We start from the raw sequence: 19,062 nt of genomic DNA, 5'->3' as shown, positions 1-19,062 counted from the left end.
CTCAAAAAGGAAAGAAAAACAAAGATGGAGGAGAAGAAGAGAGAGTAGACATACCTTTTGATGCAAAAAGAAGAGTTTCGACGAAGATCCGTCAAGAAAACACCAAGGATGCAAGGGAGATGACTTGCAGAGGTCTTTGGTTCTGCTCCAGAGTTTGGAGGCAGCAAATATGAAGTGGACTCGAGATTGGACTTAAATAGAGCAAGAACAACCTAATTGCCAAAGACAACACTCATTGGTCGAGTGGATTGGTCGATCGGCCCATCGACCAATCAATCGACCAATGCCGACAAAGAAGTCCAAAACAGGGAATTGAAGGCCCGATCAAATCCAATCCTAAAGGGGTTTTGCACACAAGTCAAGTGACTTACCTAATAGGTAGAAATGCCTTCAAACCAAGATAGAGAGCACTCCAAGTCCATCAACTAATCAGATCTTCATCAGGATTCAGTTTCCATAAATAGAACTTCATCATCAACTTTCATGGATTCAAAGCCAGACACCAAGTCCTCCACTGGGATGGCCCAAAGCTGACTTCTTACTTTACTTCGGGTCATCGGACCTACAAATAACAAGGTTTCCGGGTCAAGGTTAGGGCTGGGTTTTACACCCAGAGCCTTGACCGTAGATCAAGAGGCTTCTATTCCCTCTCCCGACCCCTCCTATAGGGGTATCAGGAATATCAGGCCCGTGGCTGATGCTTCGGGTAAAGGGAAGAAACCGATGGTGGAGAGGTCTAATGTCTCTTCCTCCGCCCGAACCAAAAGGAGGCATGACACAATTGATGCTTCCTCCCACAAAAAATTCAAAGCTTCAACGGATTGTGAGGAGGTCTTCACCCCCGAGTGGACCCTGAAGCTGACCGACAGGGTGACTCGGGATCCTGAGAAAGCTGTAGAGTGGAGCTCTCTCAGTCTTGCTCCTTCTGACCGCCAGGAATTTGAAGCCCTGGATGACATTTCCCTTGTTAGTCAATCCACAAGGTACCAGTCTTCTTGCTTACTTATTTTTTCATAATTTCTTATGACTTCTTCTGATATTTTCCGCCTTCCCAGGAATGCTGTGTTGAGCTTTTAGCAACACAAGGAAGCATTGAGCCGGGTTGGTCGCACCAGCTCCTTGCTGCAAACCTGTGAAGAGAATTTGGCCAAGGCCAATTCTGAAATAGACCGTGACTGCAGCTGGCCGAGGAGCTGCAGAAAAAGCATGAGGAAGAAGTGATCTCCCTCAAGGAAGCCCCGGATGCGTCGAAGATTCATGCCGCTGCTGCCGAGCGAGGCCAGGAAGCAAAAAGCAGCTGCCACGTTGTTTGGTGACAGGCTTGAATTCCGATGTAGGGAGAACGAAGAATATCTGAAGTTGGCCATCCCTAGCAAGCCCGAGCATATAAAGCCAGAGCTTCGGAAGGAGTGTGTTCGGAAATACCTGAACAGCGTGCCTTTCTCCGAGCTGCTAGGTGCCTACAACATTCAAGCTTATCGCTTGGGGCAGAACGACGTTTGGGAGCGAATTCTCACATCAATCCCTTCCTTCGATACTGCTCCCTTTCGTGAGGTGTGCCATAAAGAGGTCTTCAGGAAAGTTGGCATGGATCTCCCAGACTGGGCTCGGGAAGAAGATGATCCTTTTCCAGCTGACCCTCAATATGAGGCATACCTGGCTGACGAACCGGCGCTTCCAGAGGAGAAACCACAAGCCGAGGCTCAAGATGCTGCTGCAGAGGACTCAGCCAATGGCATTCTTGAGGAAGGCTCTTCTCATGATCCTGAGAAAAGTCCTCCCGAACAGGGTCCCTCGGGCAACAATGAAGAAGAGACTTAGGGAGTTATCTTTTATTGTAAAGATTTTACCCTCTTATTAATGAATAGACATTTCTTTTTCATGTTGGCCTTTACATTTCCCCCGTCTCCTCCGAAATCTTGCCTTGAATATCAAAGTATAAATGATAAAACTTATCACTTAACTTTACATTCCTCGCCGAATAATAATATTGTAGAAACATTGTGAAGATGCGTTTCGGAAAGATGCATTAATCTTCCCCACTACTTCATTTATTGCAAAGTCCGCACGTTTCCCTTCTGCGAAGTTCAAACGTTTTCTTGCTTTTGTATACCATTCACTGTTTCCAATGAATCGGAAATACATCCATTATTTTAATGGCGGTGCGACGATTGGAGGTATCTCTGCATCAGGTGCTCGTTTCCACATGTTTCCATGTGGCATTCCTCCGACCGTTGATCTTGCTTTCTGCAGATTTCGAAGCGTCATTTCGATCTAGGTCGTTGGTTGTCCAGCACCTTCAACCGTCGTCTTAATACCTGAGGCTATTTAAAGCCTTCGTGGGTACTCTCCATCTATCCTACTATCTGCAAGTTAGATTTTCTAAAGTGCTCAAGCGACATTCCGTCCTTCTGCCTGCTCCTGTATTCCTCGTACTCCAACAACAGCTCTATCAGCTTCTGAACAAGTGAGTTTTTTGATTACTCATATCTTTCCCCACTTCCCCCCTTGAGTAAACTGCACAGTAGTAGTACTAGGGGTTTAGTTAATCGGGTTTTTCTGAAGTGATAGAGAACTAGGGTTTTCCCTCTTTTTGTCGTCGTCGTTGGATTTCTGGACTGATACGGCTTTTCTTTTTGCATAGTGGCTCCCAAGATCAACCCGAACTTTATCAGAGCGAAATCTAGCAAGAAAATCGTTCCGTCGGCGGTGGTTGGGGCCAGTGAGGTGGTTTCAGCTAATGAATCCTCCAAGCGTAAGGCGACTGCTGTTGGTGAATCTTCAAGTCAGATTCCCCCAGTTTCTATTGATGCCGTCCCTGCGCCTCAACGACCCGAAGTGATCGCTCGTCTTTCCCAGGAAGATCTTGATCACTCCGTTGTTGATGGCGCTGCCGACACCCCTGCTGGTGAGACTGTTGGTGCACCCCCGAAGGAGACTCTTCGGGCATTTGAGGCAACTATGTTGGCGTCTGATGAAGGTGTGGTCCCAGCAGGCGCCGCTCCTGTTTCCAATTCTAGTGCTTGTTTGGCATCCTCCTCCTCTCCTTCCTAGTTGGAGGATTTTGCCACCAGGAAGCGCCGTCGGGTGACAAGTGATGCAGCTCATCTTTCTCTTGATGTAGCTCATCCTTCTCATCCTTCGCTCGAATTAGTGTCAAACGAGTTTGACGAGATGTTGGAATGGTGTCTCGCTGCTCGAATGACTTCGAGAGCGCAGTTCTTTCCAAACTTCCGGATGAAGTCTTTACAAAGTCACTTGGTGATGTAAGTCTTTCTTCATTATCTTTCGATTCTGAAAAATTACTCTTCTGCTCCTTTTTAACTCGGAAGTTATTTGCAGGAGTCTTACTTGGTAACTTCCACAACCAAGTGGAAGCGGTTTCTAGGCTTCGGGGAAATCTCTCGAAGCTAAAGATCTTGAGATTGCTCGCCTTCGGAAACTAGCTTGGGAGGTGGTAGGAGAAAAGAATTCGATGATCGGTCGTCTTCGATCGGACTTGGATGATGCCGGGGGAGAAGATCCGGCGATCGGAGCAAACAGTTGGAAAGTCGGGAGCCAAAGGGTCCGAGACATTACCTCCAAGGCAAGTCTGTCGTTCCTTTGCCCGAATCCCTTCCAATCGATGTTCGCAGAGCTGCGTCTTCAAGTATTTACACAAGTAAGCCCTTTGTTGATATGCTGAATGCTTATAACTTGCAGGCGTACCGGGATGGTAAGAACGAAGTATGGGAATCAATATTAAGGAAGGATCCTCATTTTGATACAACTCCCTATAGTGCTGTTTGCCATCCTGAAGTATTTACCGACCTGGGTATTCCTCCTCCTGACTGGACCAAAGATAAGATTGATCCTCCACCTTCCGATCTAGATATTATGCATTATCTGGAAGATTCTCCTGTTTATTCTCCCCTGGAAGAAGTCAATTATGACGAGCTCGTCTTGAATGCAAGTTTGGTCGAGGACCATACTTCTCCTGGACAAGCTGGACAAAGAGTATGAAATTGCGGAGGATTTTTTGCATACCGAAATATTTTTTGTAATCCTCATTTCTTCTCTTCTTTTCCTTGAATCCACACCAATGGTTGACTCATATGTTTGTTCTAGCAAAGTCGCGTCGATCTTGTAGAACTTCTTAACAGTCACCTATGATGACTTTCTTTTTTGACCGAAGATTGTATCCAGCTTTTGTAATTGTTTTGATACTGGCCTCTTTCGATCTTTTGAAGAAATAAGAAATTAACTTCATCTTGAACTTTGCAAGCCCCTTGAATCGCTGTTGAATTAGGTCTTAGTTGTTTGAAACAATGCCTTTACTTAAAGATTTTCGGAGAAATACAATAAGTCTGAGAAGGAACTCACTCGGGTTTTAAATTGATGCCTTTACTTAAGGATTTCCGGAGAAATACAATAAGTTTGAGAAGGAACTCACTAGGGTTTTAAACCGATGCCTTTACTTAAGGATTTCCGGAGAAATACAATTAGTCTGAGAAGGAACTCACTCGGGTTTTAAACATATGCCTTTACTTAAGGATTTCCGGAGAAATGCAATAAGTCTGAGAAGGAACTCACTCGGGTTTTAAACCGATGCCTTTACTTAAGGATTTCCGGAGAAATACAATAAGTGTTGAAGGACCCACACGAATTTTCATCCGATGCCTTATAGTTGGATCTTGTTCTTGAATGTGGTGTATGATGCCCCCCAATCAAAAGATAGTTTGTTGAAAGCCAAAAATTGCATTGATTGAGTTGAAAATGATTACATCGCGAACAAAATTGAAATCATCATCAAGGATAAAACTTTTTGAGATGCCTAGCATTCCACGAACGATCCAACTCTTTCTGGGTGTTGATGTTCTTCAGCCTGTAAGCTCCTGAACCGACCGGTTTCACAACCATATAAGGTCCTTCCCAGGAACGGTCCAATTTTCTTTGGTGACGTGGGTCGGAAGCTAGGGTGTTCTCAACACCAAATCTCCGGCTAAGTACCGACGATTCTTCACTCGAGTATTATAATGAGACGCTATCCTTCTTTGATAATTTTGAGTTCGTGCTATTGCTTTTGCCCGAACTTCGTCCAAAAGATCAAGACTATCAAGCAGTCCTTGTTCATTTGCTTTTTCCTCGAACTCACGATCCCGTAATGTCCCCGCCATTATCTCCACTGGTGCCAATGCTTCGGATCCATATGCCAACCTGAATGGAGTTTCTCCTGTGGGCGTTCGAACCGTAGTTCTATAAGCCCATAGTACATTATGAAGTTCTTCGACCCAAGAAGCTTTGTCAGCTTCGAGTCTTCTCTTTATTCCTTCCAAAGAGCGCGTTCGGTTAGTAACCTCTACCTGTCCATTGCTCGGGGGTATGCCACTGAGGACATACGATGCTCGATCATATATGTTCCGCAAAATTGCTCAAATTGCGGACAGTCGAACTGAGTACCATGGTCAGTGACGATAATCTTTGGAATCCCAAAGCGATATATGATTGATTCAAGCACGAATTTCTCCACTTTTTTCTCAGTAATTGCTGCCAGTGCGCTAGCTTCAACCCATTTTGTGAAGTAATCAATTGCTACTATCAGATATTCCCGTCCGCCTGACGCCTTTGTGAATTTGCCCATGATATCAATTCCCCACATCGCAAAGGGAATGGGATCTAGAATTGAAGTCATGGTTTCCGCCGGGCGCTTCGATACTGTAGCGTGAATTTAACAGTTACCACACCGACGAACATATTCCATAGCAGCTTCTTGGACCTTAGGCCAATATAACCCAAGTCTCAGAATTTTGTGAGCCAGGGCTCGTCCACCCATGTGAGCTCCACAAATTCCTTCATGAACCTCAGCCAAAGCTGATTTTGCTCCTTTGGGGCCTATACATCTCATAAGGGGTCCAGAATAAGATCTTTTGTATAGTCTCCCATTCTGAATGACAAATCTAGCTGATCGAATCTTGATCAACTTTGCCTCTTTGGGATCCTCAGGTAATTTGTCATCTCTTAGATACTCGATTATCGGATCCATCCAGCAACGTTTTGCTTCAATATAAGAAATTTCTTTCTCATGATTACTTGGAAAAGTTATCTCTTCAATATAGACCGAAGGGTCTAAATTCTTTTCTTTGGCATTGGCTAGTCGGGATAGCTCATCTGCCACTTTGAATTTTCATTCCTCGAAATCTGAGATATCTTCAAATTCCGAAATTGGTTTTGAAATGCCTGCACTATCTCTTGATATTTCTGCAAGCGTGGTTCTTTAATACCATACTCCCCCTGGACTTGGTTGACTATAAGTTGAGAGTCACTATAAATAGTAACATCTGTAATAGACAATGCTTTTGACAACCGAAGTCCAGCTATCAGAGCCTCATATTCTGCTTCGTTATTACTTGCTTCAAATGCAAATCTCAAAGCATATCGAATAATAAATCCTGCTGGACTTTTTAATAGAATTCCAGCTCCTGCTCCATCTTTATTACTCGAACCATCCACATATACCTCCCAAGCGGTTGGTATAATGGGATCCTCAATGGTGGATTCCACCGGTGCAGTAGTTTCTACTACAAAATCGGCTAATGCTTGAGCCTTAATTGCGTTCTTGGGCTTAAAGCTTACTTGGAACTCACTGAGTTCAACTAACCAGGACACCATCCTTCCAGACAAATCAGGTTTATTAAGAACTTTACTAAGAGGAAAAGTTGTAAATACCTCAATTGGATAAGCCTGAAAATATGGCCTTAGCTTCCTGGTGGCCATCATGAGAGCCAGAGCCTGCTTCTCAATCTGTGAATATCTTGTCTCCGCATCTAGCAATACGTGGCTTACATAGTAAATCGGCCACTGTTTTTTATCTTTTTCACGAACAAGTACTGCACTGACCTCTGAAAGGGACGTCGCTAGATATAGTAGTAATATTTCCCCCTTCTCTGGTCTGGACAAAATCGGTGGTTGTCCAAGTGCTTCTTTTAACTCCTCGAAAGCTTTCTGGCACTCTTCAGTCCATTTTGCTTCCTTACTGCCCTTCAGGTCTTTAAGTGCCTTGAAGAAAGGCAAACATTTTTCTCCAGACTTGGAGATGAATCGATTCAAAGCAGCAACTCTCCCTGTTAAACACTGCACATCACGAACAGTTTTGGGAGCCTCCATATCAACCAGAGCTTGTATTTTGGCAGGATTAGCCTCAATTCCCCTCTGTGATACCATGAAGCCCAAAAATTTGCCCGAGGAGACTCCAAAGGCACACTTTTCTGGATTTAGCTTCATTTGATATTTTCGCAAGATCGAGAATACCTCAGTCAAATCCGCAATATGATTTGCTTTTGTAAAGCTTTTCACTAGCATGTCAAGCTTCAACATTCTTTCCTATCAGCTCTTTGAAGATCTTGTTGACGGCCCTCTGATATGTTGCTCCTGCGTTCTTCAAGCCAAAAGGCATGACCTTATAATAATAGCTTTCACGATCAGTCATGAAAGCCGTAAACTTCTCATCCTCCTTATTCATAAGGATCTGATTATACCCTGAGTAGGCATCCATGAAACTTAAAGTTTCATATCCTACAGTCGCATCTATCAAGAGGTCAATCCGAGGCAACGGATAGCAATCTTTGGGGCAAGCCTTGTTAAGATCTGTGTAGTCTGTACACATCCTCCACTTCCCATTCGCCTTTTTTACCATTACCACGTTGGCCAACCAAGTTGGGCCTTCAATTGGTTCTATGAAACCAGAATTCTTGAGTTTTTCAACTTCGCTACGAACGGCTTCATATTTTTCAATGGAGAAATTTCTTCTTTTTTGTATCACTGGTTTCGCCTTAGGATCTATCCAGAGTTTGTGCTCTGCGACGGCCCGATCAATTCCTGGCATGTCCTCAACAGACCATGCAAATACATCTTTATTCTGTTGAAGAAATAACTTCAACTCATCTTTAAATTCCTCCAGCTGTTCAGACCCGATATAAGTAATCTTTTTCTTATCCTCGGTACACAACTGGATTTGTTCTAGCCTCTCCACTGGTTCGGGTCTTTGCATCTCTGCCTCTTCCCGATCGTCTCGAACTTCTATAGGTAGGGCAGTTACCTTCCTCGGGCCCTCCTTGTCTTTTAAATAGGCAACGTAACACTGCCGAGAAATCTTCTGGTCAGAAGAAACTTGACCAATTCCCATATCAGTCGGGAATTTTATCTTCAGGTGCTTTGTCGAAACAATAGCACCTATCTTGGATAAAGATGGTCGCCCGAGGATCATATTATAAGCTTGCAGTTCCCGAACCACCAAAAAATTGATTCGGACGGTTGTTTCCTTAGGAAAACTTCCAATAGATAAGTCCAACTGGACCGATCCTTCCGCCACTGCAGATGACCCTGCAAAACCATATAGATGTGTGGATGAAGGTTTCATCAAGTCCTGATCCACCTTCAATTTTTGATACACTTCGTAAGAAATTAGGTCACCATGCACCGTATCAATCAAAACTCTATGCACTTCCCGACGTGCAATCTCTACCTTGATGACTATGGCATCATCATGAGGTAAACAAACATCTCTTTCGTCTTCCTCGCTAAAGGTGATAGAATCTTCACCATTCAGCTTCTTCCGCTTCAGCGTCTCTCCGGTTTCCACAAATTTGGATTTTGTTTTCAGACTCCGGAGTGACTCGGGCTCTGGTCCCCCGAAGATGGTAAGGATCGGTGACCGAGTAGCTTCAATCACCTCCTTGCCCTTCTTAGACTTCGGGGCCTCCCTTGAGGGTTCCGATCTAACCGAACGATCCCTTTTAGGAGCAGCCGTACGTGGCTCACGTGGCTCCTCCCTCCTTCTGCTAACAAAACTGGACAGATGTCCCTGAGATATTAATCTCTCAATATCAGCTTTCAAATGACGACAGTCATTAGTATAATGACCATAGTCCTTGTGGAATCGGCAATACTTTTCTCGATCCTGCTGCTCTCCGGGTTTCAAAAGAATTTTAGGCGGCCACTTCAAAATATTTTTTCTTTTGAGGATATTCAAAATATCAGCCCGAGGAACATTCAATGGAGTGTACTCACTTTTACCTGGGGACCTTTGGCGCCAAGCTTGAGATTTTCCAACCCGATCACGGACATTTTTCTTTGGCTTCTGCTTCGCTCTCAAGAGCCTTCTATTCCTTATTGGAGACTTTATTATCTCCTTGGCGCGCATCTAGAATCTCCATAACTTCAGCCTGCTTCTGGCATCTCTGTACCAACTCAGCATAAGTCGCAGGCATATCCTGTAGTAATAACTCCAGGAGTTTCCGATTAGTGAGTCCTGTGAATAGAGCAATTTTGGCTACTTGCTCATCCAAATTTTCTATCTCCATCGTTACTTTGTTGAATCTTTTCAGAAACTCTCTGATTGATTCGTTCTTTCCTTGTTTGACAGTAAACAAGGTTTCTTTCGTTTTCTTGACCTGTATTCCACTCTGGAATCGCCCTATGAATTGGCGCGCCAATTCGTCAAAGTTTACGATCCTTCCAGAGGGGAGGTTTGAAAACCACTTTTGTGCTGCTCTAGTTAGAGATGAATCAAAAACCCTGCATAAAATTTCATCAGAATTACCTGAAACTGCCATGTCTGTTGGTAATAGCCGATGTGAGCTGTTGGATCTCCGGAGCTATCGAATGTTGAAAAGGTAGGTAAACGGAAGTTACGGGGAAACTGATATCCCGCAATTGGCTCGGCAAAGGGAGTTTTCCGAATGACTGAGTAAATATCCTCAGTTATTCTTCCCTTAGCCAACTGCCCTAATTTCTCATTGATGTTGGCCAATTCCTGACCAATCTGGGTCGGGTGATCTTCAGCAATATGATCACGACCTCGATTAACACGATCATCTCGTGCTACTCGATCATCACAAACAGCCCGTCCTTCCCGAGCATTCCGCTCGTCGCGAACTGCTCGATCATCACGAACGGTTCTTCTGACGATGGGTGAGTGAGTTCTTACCCCTGTATCCAACCTTGTATTTGAATCAGTTGTACTCTCTTGCGGTCTGTCGAACCGATCGTCTCGCCTAGGTTGATCATCAATCCTCCTAAGTCCTCGGTCTCCTTCCCGAAAATTCTAATCGATATTCCGATCTTCAGCCAATCTCTGATCACGTGGCAATGCACGTCTCCCTGAATCGTGCTGATCAGGTTCTTGTGGTAAAACCACTCGTCTGGTGAGCAGGCGGAGTGCTTGACTCACCTCCAAGAGTTTAATCTTTACCTGATCCAATAGATCTTGGAGTGTATCAGGAGGAGGATTACGTCCTCCCAGGCCACCATCTACCTCGATAGGATTTTGGCTTCCCCGGGGAATATCCCGGATTATTCGCTCCAGGGGATCCGAACACCGGAATTGCGGCGTGCGCGGCTGCTGATCTAGTCACCATGGCTTTTCAAGTCGTTTCCCACAGACGGCGCCAAATGATGCGTCCAAAATCTGCTCAGCCCTTAGATCTCCTCGTGATGACCTGCAAAACGAAAGCATCAGATGTGGCTTGACCGCTGGGGTCGGGAGTCCACCTCCGAAGGCTAAGTCAGTTGATGAACTTAATCACAAACGGCTCTGCTAGAAGCACAGAGCTAAAGAACGAAGAACTGGGAAAGGTGATCTAGATAGCAGAACGCTGATAGTTCAAGTCTATCAGAATGTATCTGAACCTGAGTCTCAGATTGTGTGTTTTCGATCCCCTCACCTCGTATGGTAGTGAGGTTTATATAGAGTGTACCTTCAAATCTCCTTCGTTGGATGCACTTGAGCCTTCTTCGGGTAGTCGTTGGATCTTAATAGTTAGATCCGTTGAGCAATAGACTTCTACTAGTTTGGACTAGTAGAGGACTCCTGAGATAACCTTTAGGTTATGTGATGATTATCCCTTCGATAATGATTATCCGCAGCCGTCAATTCGAGCCTGCCATCATTAGGGTAACTACCCTAATCCATTAGTAGGATTAGGGCACGCTTGTAGCCGAATAAGCTTTCTTCTTCAGTAAGCCATCTTCCGGATCCTGTTCGCTCGGGAGCGAGTCGGTTCCCTCCGTCTCGACCTGGGTCGAGGGTCGGACCAGGTATGAACCCGGTTTGATCATAATTTCTCCGTATCAGTATTACAGATCCAAATGTTTAAAGAGAAATCTAAAGATGGATAGCTAGACAAACATTTTTTCCATCTTATACAATATATCCTCGTAAGTGTAGACGTAGGAAACCCAGCATGGCCGCTCCCACACCACTGTGGAACTAACCCTGGTACGCAGCATAATCCTCCTCGAAACCATCACCTTGATCTTTGTAGTAGCCACCACCTGGAGGGTAGTATGGCTCATCGTAGGTCGCCTCGTAGGTCGTATCATCTGTCTCTTCAACACCTGTGGAATAATCTAACAAAACATTTGCACAAAAGGAATGAGTTCAAAAGAACTCAGCAAGGCAGTAATTCCATAATACATAAACCATATGATCCAAAACATAACATGATGCAAGATGATATGACACAGATGATGCAAATATGATTCTAACTCTATGAATGCTTGTCTCTATGGTATACATGCTTTAAGTCATAGCACCATACTTCTTTGGGTCGTCTGTCACTCCCCCTCAACCATTTAAGGTATCTTGGGTCTGCCGGGGTAGTTGGGTAAAGTCCTCTCAAACCATGGTAGGGGATTCGGTCACAACTCTGTCACATCACCATTGGTATAAGTATTGGCACATGTCACGGTAAAGCCTAGCCCAATGCAAGTCATCTACTCAGTCGTAAGAATCTTTTGAGCTTCAGAACACTGCAGGTGGCAAAAAGCCTTCTCTAGTTCCCATAGCCACTTGTTTGGAAACAGAGTGTCCTTAGTAACACTAGTAAAAGTAGGCACTTGCAATTTCAGAAAACTCTCCATCAATCTGGTATGGGGAGTTCTTGTCAATCTTTCCGCGTTAGGGACAGTGGTATAAGGATTTCCGTTAGAAGCAGTATGGGTCTCATCATGTATGAATGATTACCTTTTTATGTATTGAGATATCAGTTGTGTATGTGAATGACTAATTTGGGCATGTGATTGCTTAAGTATAATTTGGGGTTGGGGAATGTCCTTTTGACATTTCTGTCTCTGGACATCAATGGAAGTGGTATGGGACATTTCCTATGGTGCTCCTTGACTCTAGCCCGGATTATTGATTGACATACCTAGGGCTTGTCTACCAGTGTTTGGCTAAGATGTACTTGTTATATCAAACCCGATTCGGAAGGGTATTGAGACCGAGTAACCCGTGGCAGCAATGGGGGTTTGTGGGCACTCAAGATTGGTAACCAACCCGTGAGAGGACACGAATCACATTGTAGGGGTCATTCGTTGGTAGGGTTGCAGTGGTAGACTTGGGTTCATGGGCGTTCAAGACCGGTAACCAACCCGTGAGAGGACATGAGAGCTTTCCGTTTACTATTTGTGAATGACCAATAGGTTGATGAGTCCGTAGTCCGAGTTGGTTGTAACCATAGGATACGCTGACTTTAGTGAGAAGGATACCGGAAAAGATCTGGAGAAGCGAGGAATGGAAGTATCTGGACTCGACTTGATATAACTAAGTAGAAGGCTTGCATTGGGCTAGGCTTAACCTTGACATGCGCCAATACTCAGACCTATGGTGATGTCAGATAGCGGTGACCTAAACCCCAACCATGGAATGTCCGAGAGGCATGCAGGACCCAATTACCACCGGAAAACCCAAGATACCGAGATGGATGAAGAAGAGTGATTTGAGACCTACTCAGAGGAGTATGGTGCTATAACTTAAAGCATGTCTGCCAATAGAGGCTAGCATACATAGATTTAGAATCATACATGCATTGTCTGTTTCATATCATGTGCATTCTTTATGATTTACTATCATGCTTTGCTGTGTTATTATGGAATAAACTGACTTGTTAAGTTCTTTTGAACTCACTCATTTTTGCAAACATCTTTGTTAGATCTATCTACAGGTGTTGACGACTATAATGGAGCAATATATGAGTTTGCCCCGAATGATGCATACTACACCCAAGGTGCTGACTACGACGGTGAAGAATTCCACGGTGACAGTGTATTGTACCAAGATTAGTCGCACCCATGTGCTAGTTCAACGTTATCTAGATACTGAGTCTTATACTTTTAGAAGTGTTCTCTATAGACTTGAAGAGACACTAGTTTACTTTTTGATTACTTCTTTTCTATTAATTTATTTTGAGAATCAGTTGTAATCTTTCCTTTTTAGTTCGAGCTACATTTCTGCTATGACTATAGGGTGATTTTTCCGCTTCACTCTACATCTGATTACTATATTGGTATCATTCTTTTTCCGCACTCTGATTATACATGTATCTTGATCTTTCAGTTAATATAGTATAATATTGATTTAGTCTTGTTCTCTATTATATTATTATAAATGTGGGAGGTGATTTCCTCGATACTGATCTTCGGGGCTGTGGATCACACACTCGGGTATGCCAGATAAGGTACCGGTTGGGTGGATGTGACATCGAGTGCATTAAGAATGTGGAATGGCTACGAAAGACTTGTGGCAAGACTATTGCAAAGGCTTATAAGGAAAAGGTTAAGACAATACAGAGACCTCATTAAGAGAGAGAGAAGGCCACTTAGTGGAGAGACTCTGCCCACAAGGATAGAGATGATACTTCCTGGCCTCAAGGACTATTGAAAATGACATCCTCAACAAAGATAGTGACATACTTGAGAAAGAGAAAGAAGACCTTCGCTTGAAATTAGGCAAAATTTGAATAAAGGAAGAGTAATTTTTAAGGATATGAATTGATAAACTTGGTTATGACTGGAGTTTGAATCGATTTGAAAAGAAAAAGAGTTGACTTCTTTCAAATCATGACGTTGCCCGAGAGTTATAGAACCATTACTCGAGGAGTAATAGAAGACTCAATGGCTTTGATGAACAAGTCTAGATCAGCTTCTTTATTTCATATTTCTCGCATTTATAATGGTGATGCCGATCTCTTAGCTGATGGGGCTTGGTGGGATTCTTCTCCCTTCTATGACTTTAGTCTTGTCTCCAATCAGAGGATTGTCTCTAGTCGTCACTTTAATAAAATCCTATTGCCATTGCCAAAAAACATTCTCAAATCTCATTGGTATAGCCGCTGGTGCAGGAGCTACCCTCCAGGACAGCAATCTCTTGCCGTCTTAAAATGGTTTAAAATGGGAATCCAATTCGTGGTCACCACTTTCCCTGTTACCAAACGTGAACCCCACTAGCATCTGTCAATCAGATATCCAACACTTAGCGTCGAAAACCTATTCAAACCTATTTTTTAAATTCTTTAAAGATAACCCAAAATGCGGCCAACCATTTTACGTACCTAATTACCAACCTCCACTTTCTCCTTCTTCTCTCTCTCTCTAGTCGTTATCTGGTTTCCTTCCATCTCTAACGAATCCTTCAACATTTTGCTTCAGTAAAACACTACCTCCATCATTTACAAATGAAGCTGAAAGCCTTCATTGCCTTCAAAGCCAAGCTTTCCAATCCATGGCCATGGCCATGCAGAAGCTTCATCAGAATCAGACTGAAAAGACCCATTTGGGTAAGAGTCTTTCGATCTCGTCAATACCACTCTACACCCAAGAAAAGCTATATAAGGAAGAAGATCTTCAGAGCATTAGGACCAGTACTTTTCCGGCGATCATCACTTCAAGTAGAAGAGATGGACCAGCTTGAAGAGCTGAGGAGTGTAGCTGAGCTGGAACGTAGTCGAGTGCCTTTCCCATCACCCAACACTCCAGCATACATTCGGGTCAGTGCAGCTTGGAAGAAGGAATTCACAGATGAAGATGATGTAGAAGATGCTTGCAGGAGCTTTGAGAATTATTTAATGGAGATGATAGTGGAGGAAGGCAAGGTGAGGGATTTGATGGATGTGGAAGAGCTTCTCCATTGCTGGAAGAGTTTGAAGTCTCCTGTGTTTACGAATATGGTTTCTAGGTTCTATGGACAGGTTTGCAAGGACTTGTTTTCAGGTGAGTAAGAAGAGAGAGTGTTTGATTAAGAAGACTATACAGGTCACCTTATGTAATATGTACTAATAGATCTTTCCATTTTCTTTTCATCATCTTTAATCCTATTGAAGAGAACACTCAAATCTTTTAATTCTGCAATCTCCAATTTCCAATTTACAGCAATTTTGTGAACACAAATTTGAGAGATTAGAGGGTTTTCGAAAATAAGATCACTGGATCCATTAGAAATTGGAGAGACCTACTAGGGATTTTAGGGTTGTAGGGTAAGGCTTTTATTTTCCGTTTCTTGTGTTCTTTTGCATTTTTGAGTTAGATAGCTCAAATAGTGTGTACTCCGGTCTCTCTTTTTTTTCCCTTTTCTGGGAACAATTTGAAGTCTCCTGTGTTTACTAATATGGTTTCTAGGTTTTATGGACAGGTCTGCAAGGACTTGTTTTCAGGTAAGAAGAAGAGGCTGTTGATTAAGAAGACTACAAGTCATCTTATGTACTAATAGATCTTTCCATCTTTAATCCTATTGAAAGCACTCAAGCTTTTAATTCTGCAATCTCCAATTTCCAATTTCCTATTTATAACAATTTTATAAACACAAATTGCAGTGATTAGAGGGTTTTCGAAAATAAGTTCACTGGGTGTACAAGGGATAGAGACCCATTAGGAACTTAAGGGGTTTTATGGTAAAGTTTTTGTTTTTCAATCCTTGTGTTCTTTTTTGCATTTTTGGATACTAATTGCTCAAAATCCCGTATGTGTAATCCAGTTTGTCTTGTTTTTCCCCCTTCATTTATGAAATCAATCAGCTCTTTTGCACAATTTTGTGGTGAATCTCACGAAAAGAAAAAAAAAAATGCTTCTCTTAAAAAGGTGGAGAAATATGGTCTCCTAAAGCGGACATTCTTGTCATTTTACATCAAAACGTACCTCCTATTTTGAAACCCTAAATTTCGCACTTTTTTATACCAAATAAAAGGCTGAGATTAAGGACTTAATTTTAAATTTGAAATGTCCAATATGGCCTTCTAGTTTCTTTGCTTTCTCAGCCACTTATTTAGTATATATGTACAGAGAGCAGTCCACAGTAAAGGATCTTTTTCTATTAGACATATATGAACATAATTTAGATATAATTTTTTTGACAATTTATTTATATCCTTGTTATTGACTAAAGAATGGAATCATAAACATGGTGAGAGCTGTGTATATTCTAATCTCATTGTCTGTGAAGATCATGAGAAGTACTAGTGTCATATCTAAATTTACAAAGATCTCTTCATGAATCTTTTCTTATTAGTTCATTATTTAACTACTACTAATAAACTATTGCGAATTAGTAAGATTATTTTATCATTATACTTTTTAATTAATGAAACTATGTCAATTGTATTTTGTAATTCGGAGCAAATCAATGATACCTTGCTTGAAATTGAAACATCCCCAGTCTAGAGGACCCGCCCATGGTGGGTTAGTTGAGCGGTTAAAAACTCAAACTCCGATGGGGAGGTCTGAGAACCCATCCGGCGGCATTTCATTTCTAGTATTTAAAAAAGCACCAGCACCACCAAGAAAAAAAAAAAAAAGTCTGGCGGACCCGACAACTTGGAAATCAGCAGTAGTGATGCTAGAGTGATTGATGAATCTACACAACATAGAGGTAAAGCCATTAGATAAGGCGATGACATGAGAGGATTTCTCACCATTTAATCTTGAAACAATTGTGAGGCAGTCCGAATTGGCAAGAAGTGTTGGATATTTAACGCCGTGGCCAGAAGAATAAGTGCATCTAGGCAAGCCCTCGCTTCCATAGCTGTAGCTGAGAGAGAAACCATAGTACCACTTATGCTTGGCATAACCAAATTTTCTATGGGAAAACATTGAGGATTTTTAAAATTTAATATTAAACTTTTAATCTCAGCTAATCATTTAATACAAAATGTATTGTTGTGCACATACACGCCCCCTCACAAAAGCAACAGAATGACAAGGAAGCGAAGATTGGGCACATTGAAGAGAAATGGAAGGGTCAGATGGAGGAGAACGATGCTGCATAGAGAAGTGAAAAAGCTTTCGGCAATGGTCTGATTTGCTCCTAGGATAGTCAATCTTGGGTTGGGATTAATGCCTTCAAAACAGAACCTATTTCTCGCCTTCCAAATATGCCAAATCACTGCTGTCCAAATGGTATCCACATCATGGTCTGGAACCCCTTTAAACTTTGATCTGATCAAAGCCTACCTGATCCCCAAAGCTGCTACTGTTGGGTTGATCACCTCGCAATTCAATAGGAACTGAAAATGGAGAAGAAGAAGAGAAGAAGAAACACCTGCAGAAAATTTGATAACAGAGTTCAGCCGTAAGGCCTACGTCTCCGGAGCTCAGAACAAGCTCAAATGCATTATAAATCTCAGAACTCTACAACTTCCAGCAATAACCTATGTACCCAACCAATCCAACACCTTAGATCAAAACCCAATGAGAAACTCCATGAGAAAACCCCAAGATTACAGCCTGAATCTTGGGGGGGGGGGGGGGGGGGACCCCGCCCCCCAAAAAAAAAAGAAGAGAGGAGAGAAGAGAAGAGAGGAGAGGGGGACCTCAAATATAAACCAAAGAACCCTAAAATTACATTGCAACAACACAAATAACCCCAACCAAGATGTGATCGTGAAATCAAAATACCTCATGCCCTAATTGCTTCGGACCGAACATACAAGGGTAAATTGGAATAACAGAGAAGACAATCACATGATAACGGAGTTCGGCATAGCCTACTCTCCGGGACTCGAGTATGAATCCAATCCACTATAGGTATGGGTGATTACAGACTAAAGAAGAAGAACAGCAAGGAACATATAACCTGATATACACAATCTCTGGTTCTCAAAAGATCACCGAAGGATCGCCTTGCTCTTGCGATCAGATGCCCTCTCTTTCCATCACCAACAACCAACTAGAACCATAGATACAGGTGACCGAAGACGAACGCCATGAACGAAACCTCAAGAAGCTTCAAGAACCCGTAGCAGAGAGCAAACCAAAAATCAGAAAAACGAGTTGCATAACTCGTGCGAGCCAAACCCCAGCCCTAATATAATAAGGCCTGAACCATACGAACCAAAAGAAACCGGTTCGGTTCAACACTAACAAATACAAGATTACCAGATTACCCCAACATTCTCCCCCTTAATCTGTATCCCCAAAGAACTAACTATAGTGAATTGGATGCGACCGTCATCATCCACGTATACCTGCACACACAAGACAAAAGAAAAAACATAGTACAAAACAAATAAAAATATGCAAAATACCTAGACACACTAACCATGCAACACTAATGACTCCATGCAGATATACCATGCAACAGACTGCACTAGGTAGAGAAAACCCTAAACATAACTCATAACTCATAACTCACTCATACAACAATGAAGAGCGCACATGCACACACCGTGCATATATCCCAAAACCGAGATAAACAGAATAAGAGTTATAAAAATTTGGGCAAAGATCTCCCCTAAAACTGCAACAAATGCAAAACCTGATAAACAAACAAATAACCACAAGACACACACCACAATCTAAAACAAGTAATATACAACTTAAAAAACTTACAGAACATATGTACTAAAAAGCAACATCACCAATTCCCAACAAATCAAGACAATGTAAAAATTTAGAAAGAGGCAATGACTTAGTACCACAGTCTGCAGGATTATGCTCAATACTTACCTTTTCAACTAAAAGTGAACCATCAGCTTATTTTATCCCCAGAGAAAGAAGTATTTAATGTCTATATGTTTGGTTCTATCATGATAAACAGGATTCTTACATAAGAAGATAGCACTCTGGTTATCAACAAAGACAACAGGTTTAATCTTCAAAATACCAAGTTCACATAACAAACCATTCAACCATATACTTTCTTTAACACATTCAGATGCAGCAACAAGCTCAGCCTCTGTAGTGGACAGAGCAACTATAGGCTGTTGTTGCACCTTCCAACTGATGCAATTACCAGATAACAGAAAGAAATAAGAAGAT

General features: G+C 42.5%; 1 protein-coding gene across 1 annotated transcript; it reads left to right on the top strand.

The window, feature by feature from the left end:
• The first annotated feature begins 14,399 nt into the window (after positions 1–14,399).
• Positions 14,400–15,281, top strand: LOC149028992 (transcription repressor OFP17-like). The gene has a single exon (XM_089149631.1). It carries the CDS (start codon positions 14,490–14,492, stop codon positions 15,030–15,032), a length of 543 nt encoding a protein of 180 aa, XP_089005757.1. The 5' UTR covers positions 14,400–14,489; the 3' UTR covers positions 15,033–15,281.
• Positions 15,282–19,062: the final 3,781 nt, after the last annotated feature.

The sequence above is a fragment of the Hakea prostrata genome, chromosome 1 (assembly GCF_041222555.1).
Source record: "Hakea prostrata isolate BN-2017 chromosome 1, UWA_Hpros_2, whole genome shotgun sequence".
In the NCBI taxonomy this organism is placed as follows: Eukaryota; Viridiplantae; Streptophyta; class Magnoliopsida; order Proteales; family Proteaceae; genus Hakea; species Hakea prostrata.
The sequence above is the reverse complement of the archived record's forward strand: the minus strand, read 5'-3'. Positions and strand labels throughout refer to the sequence as shown.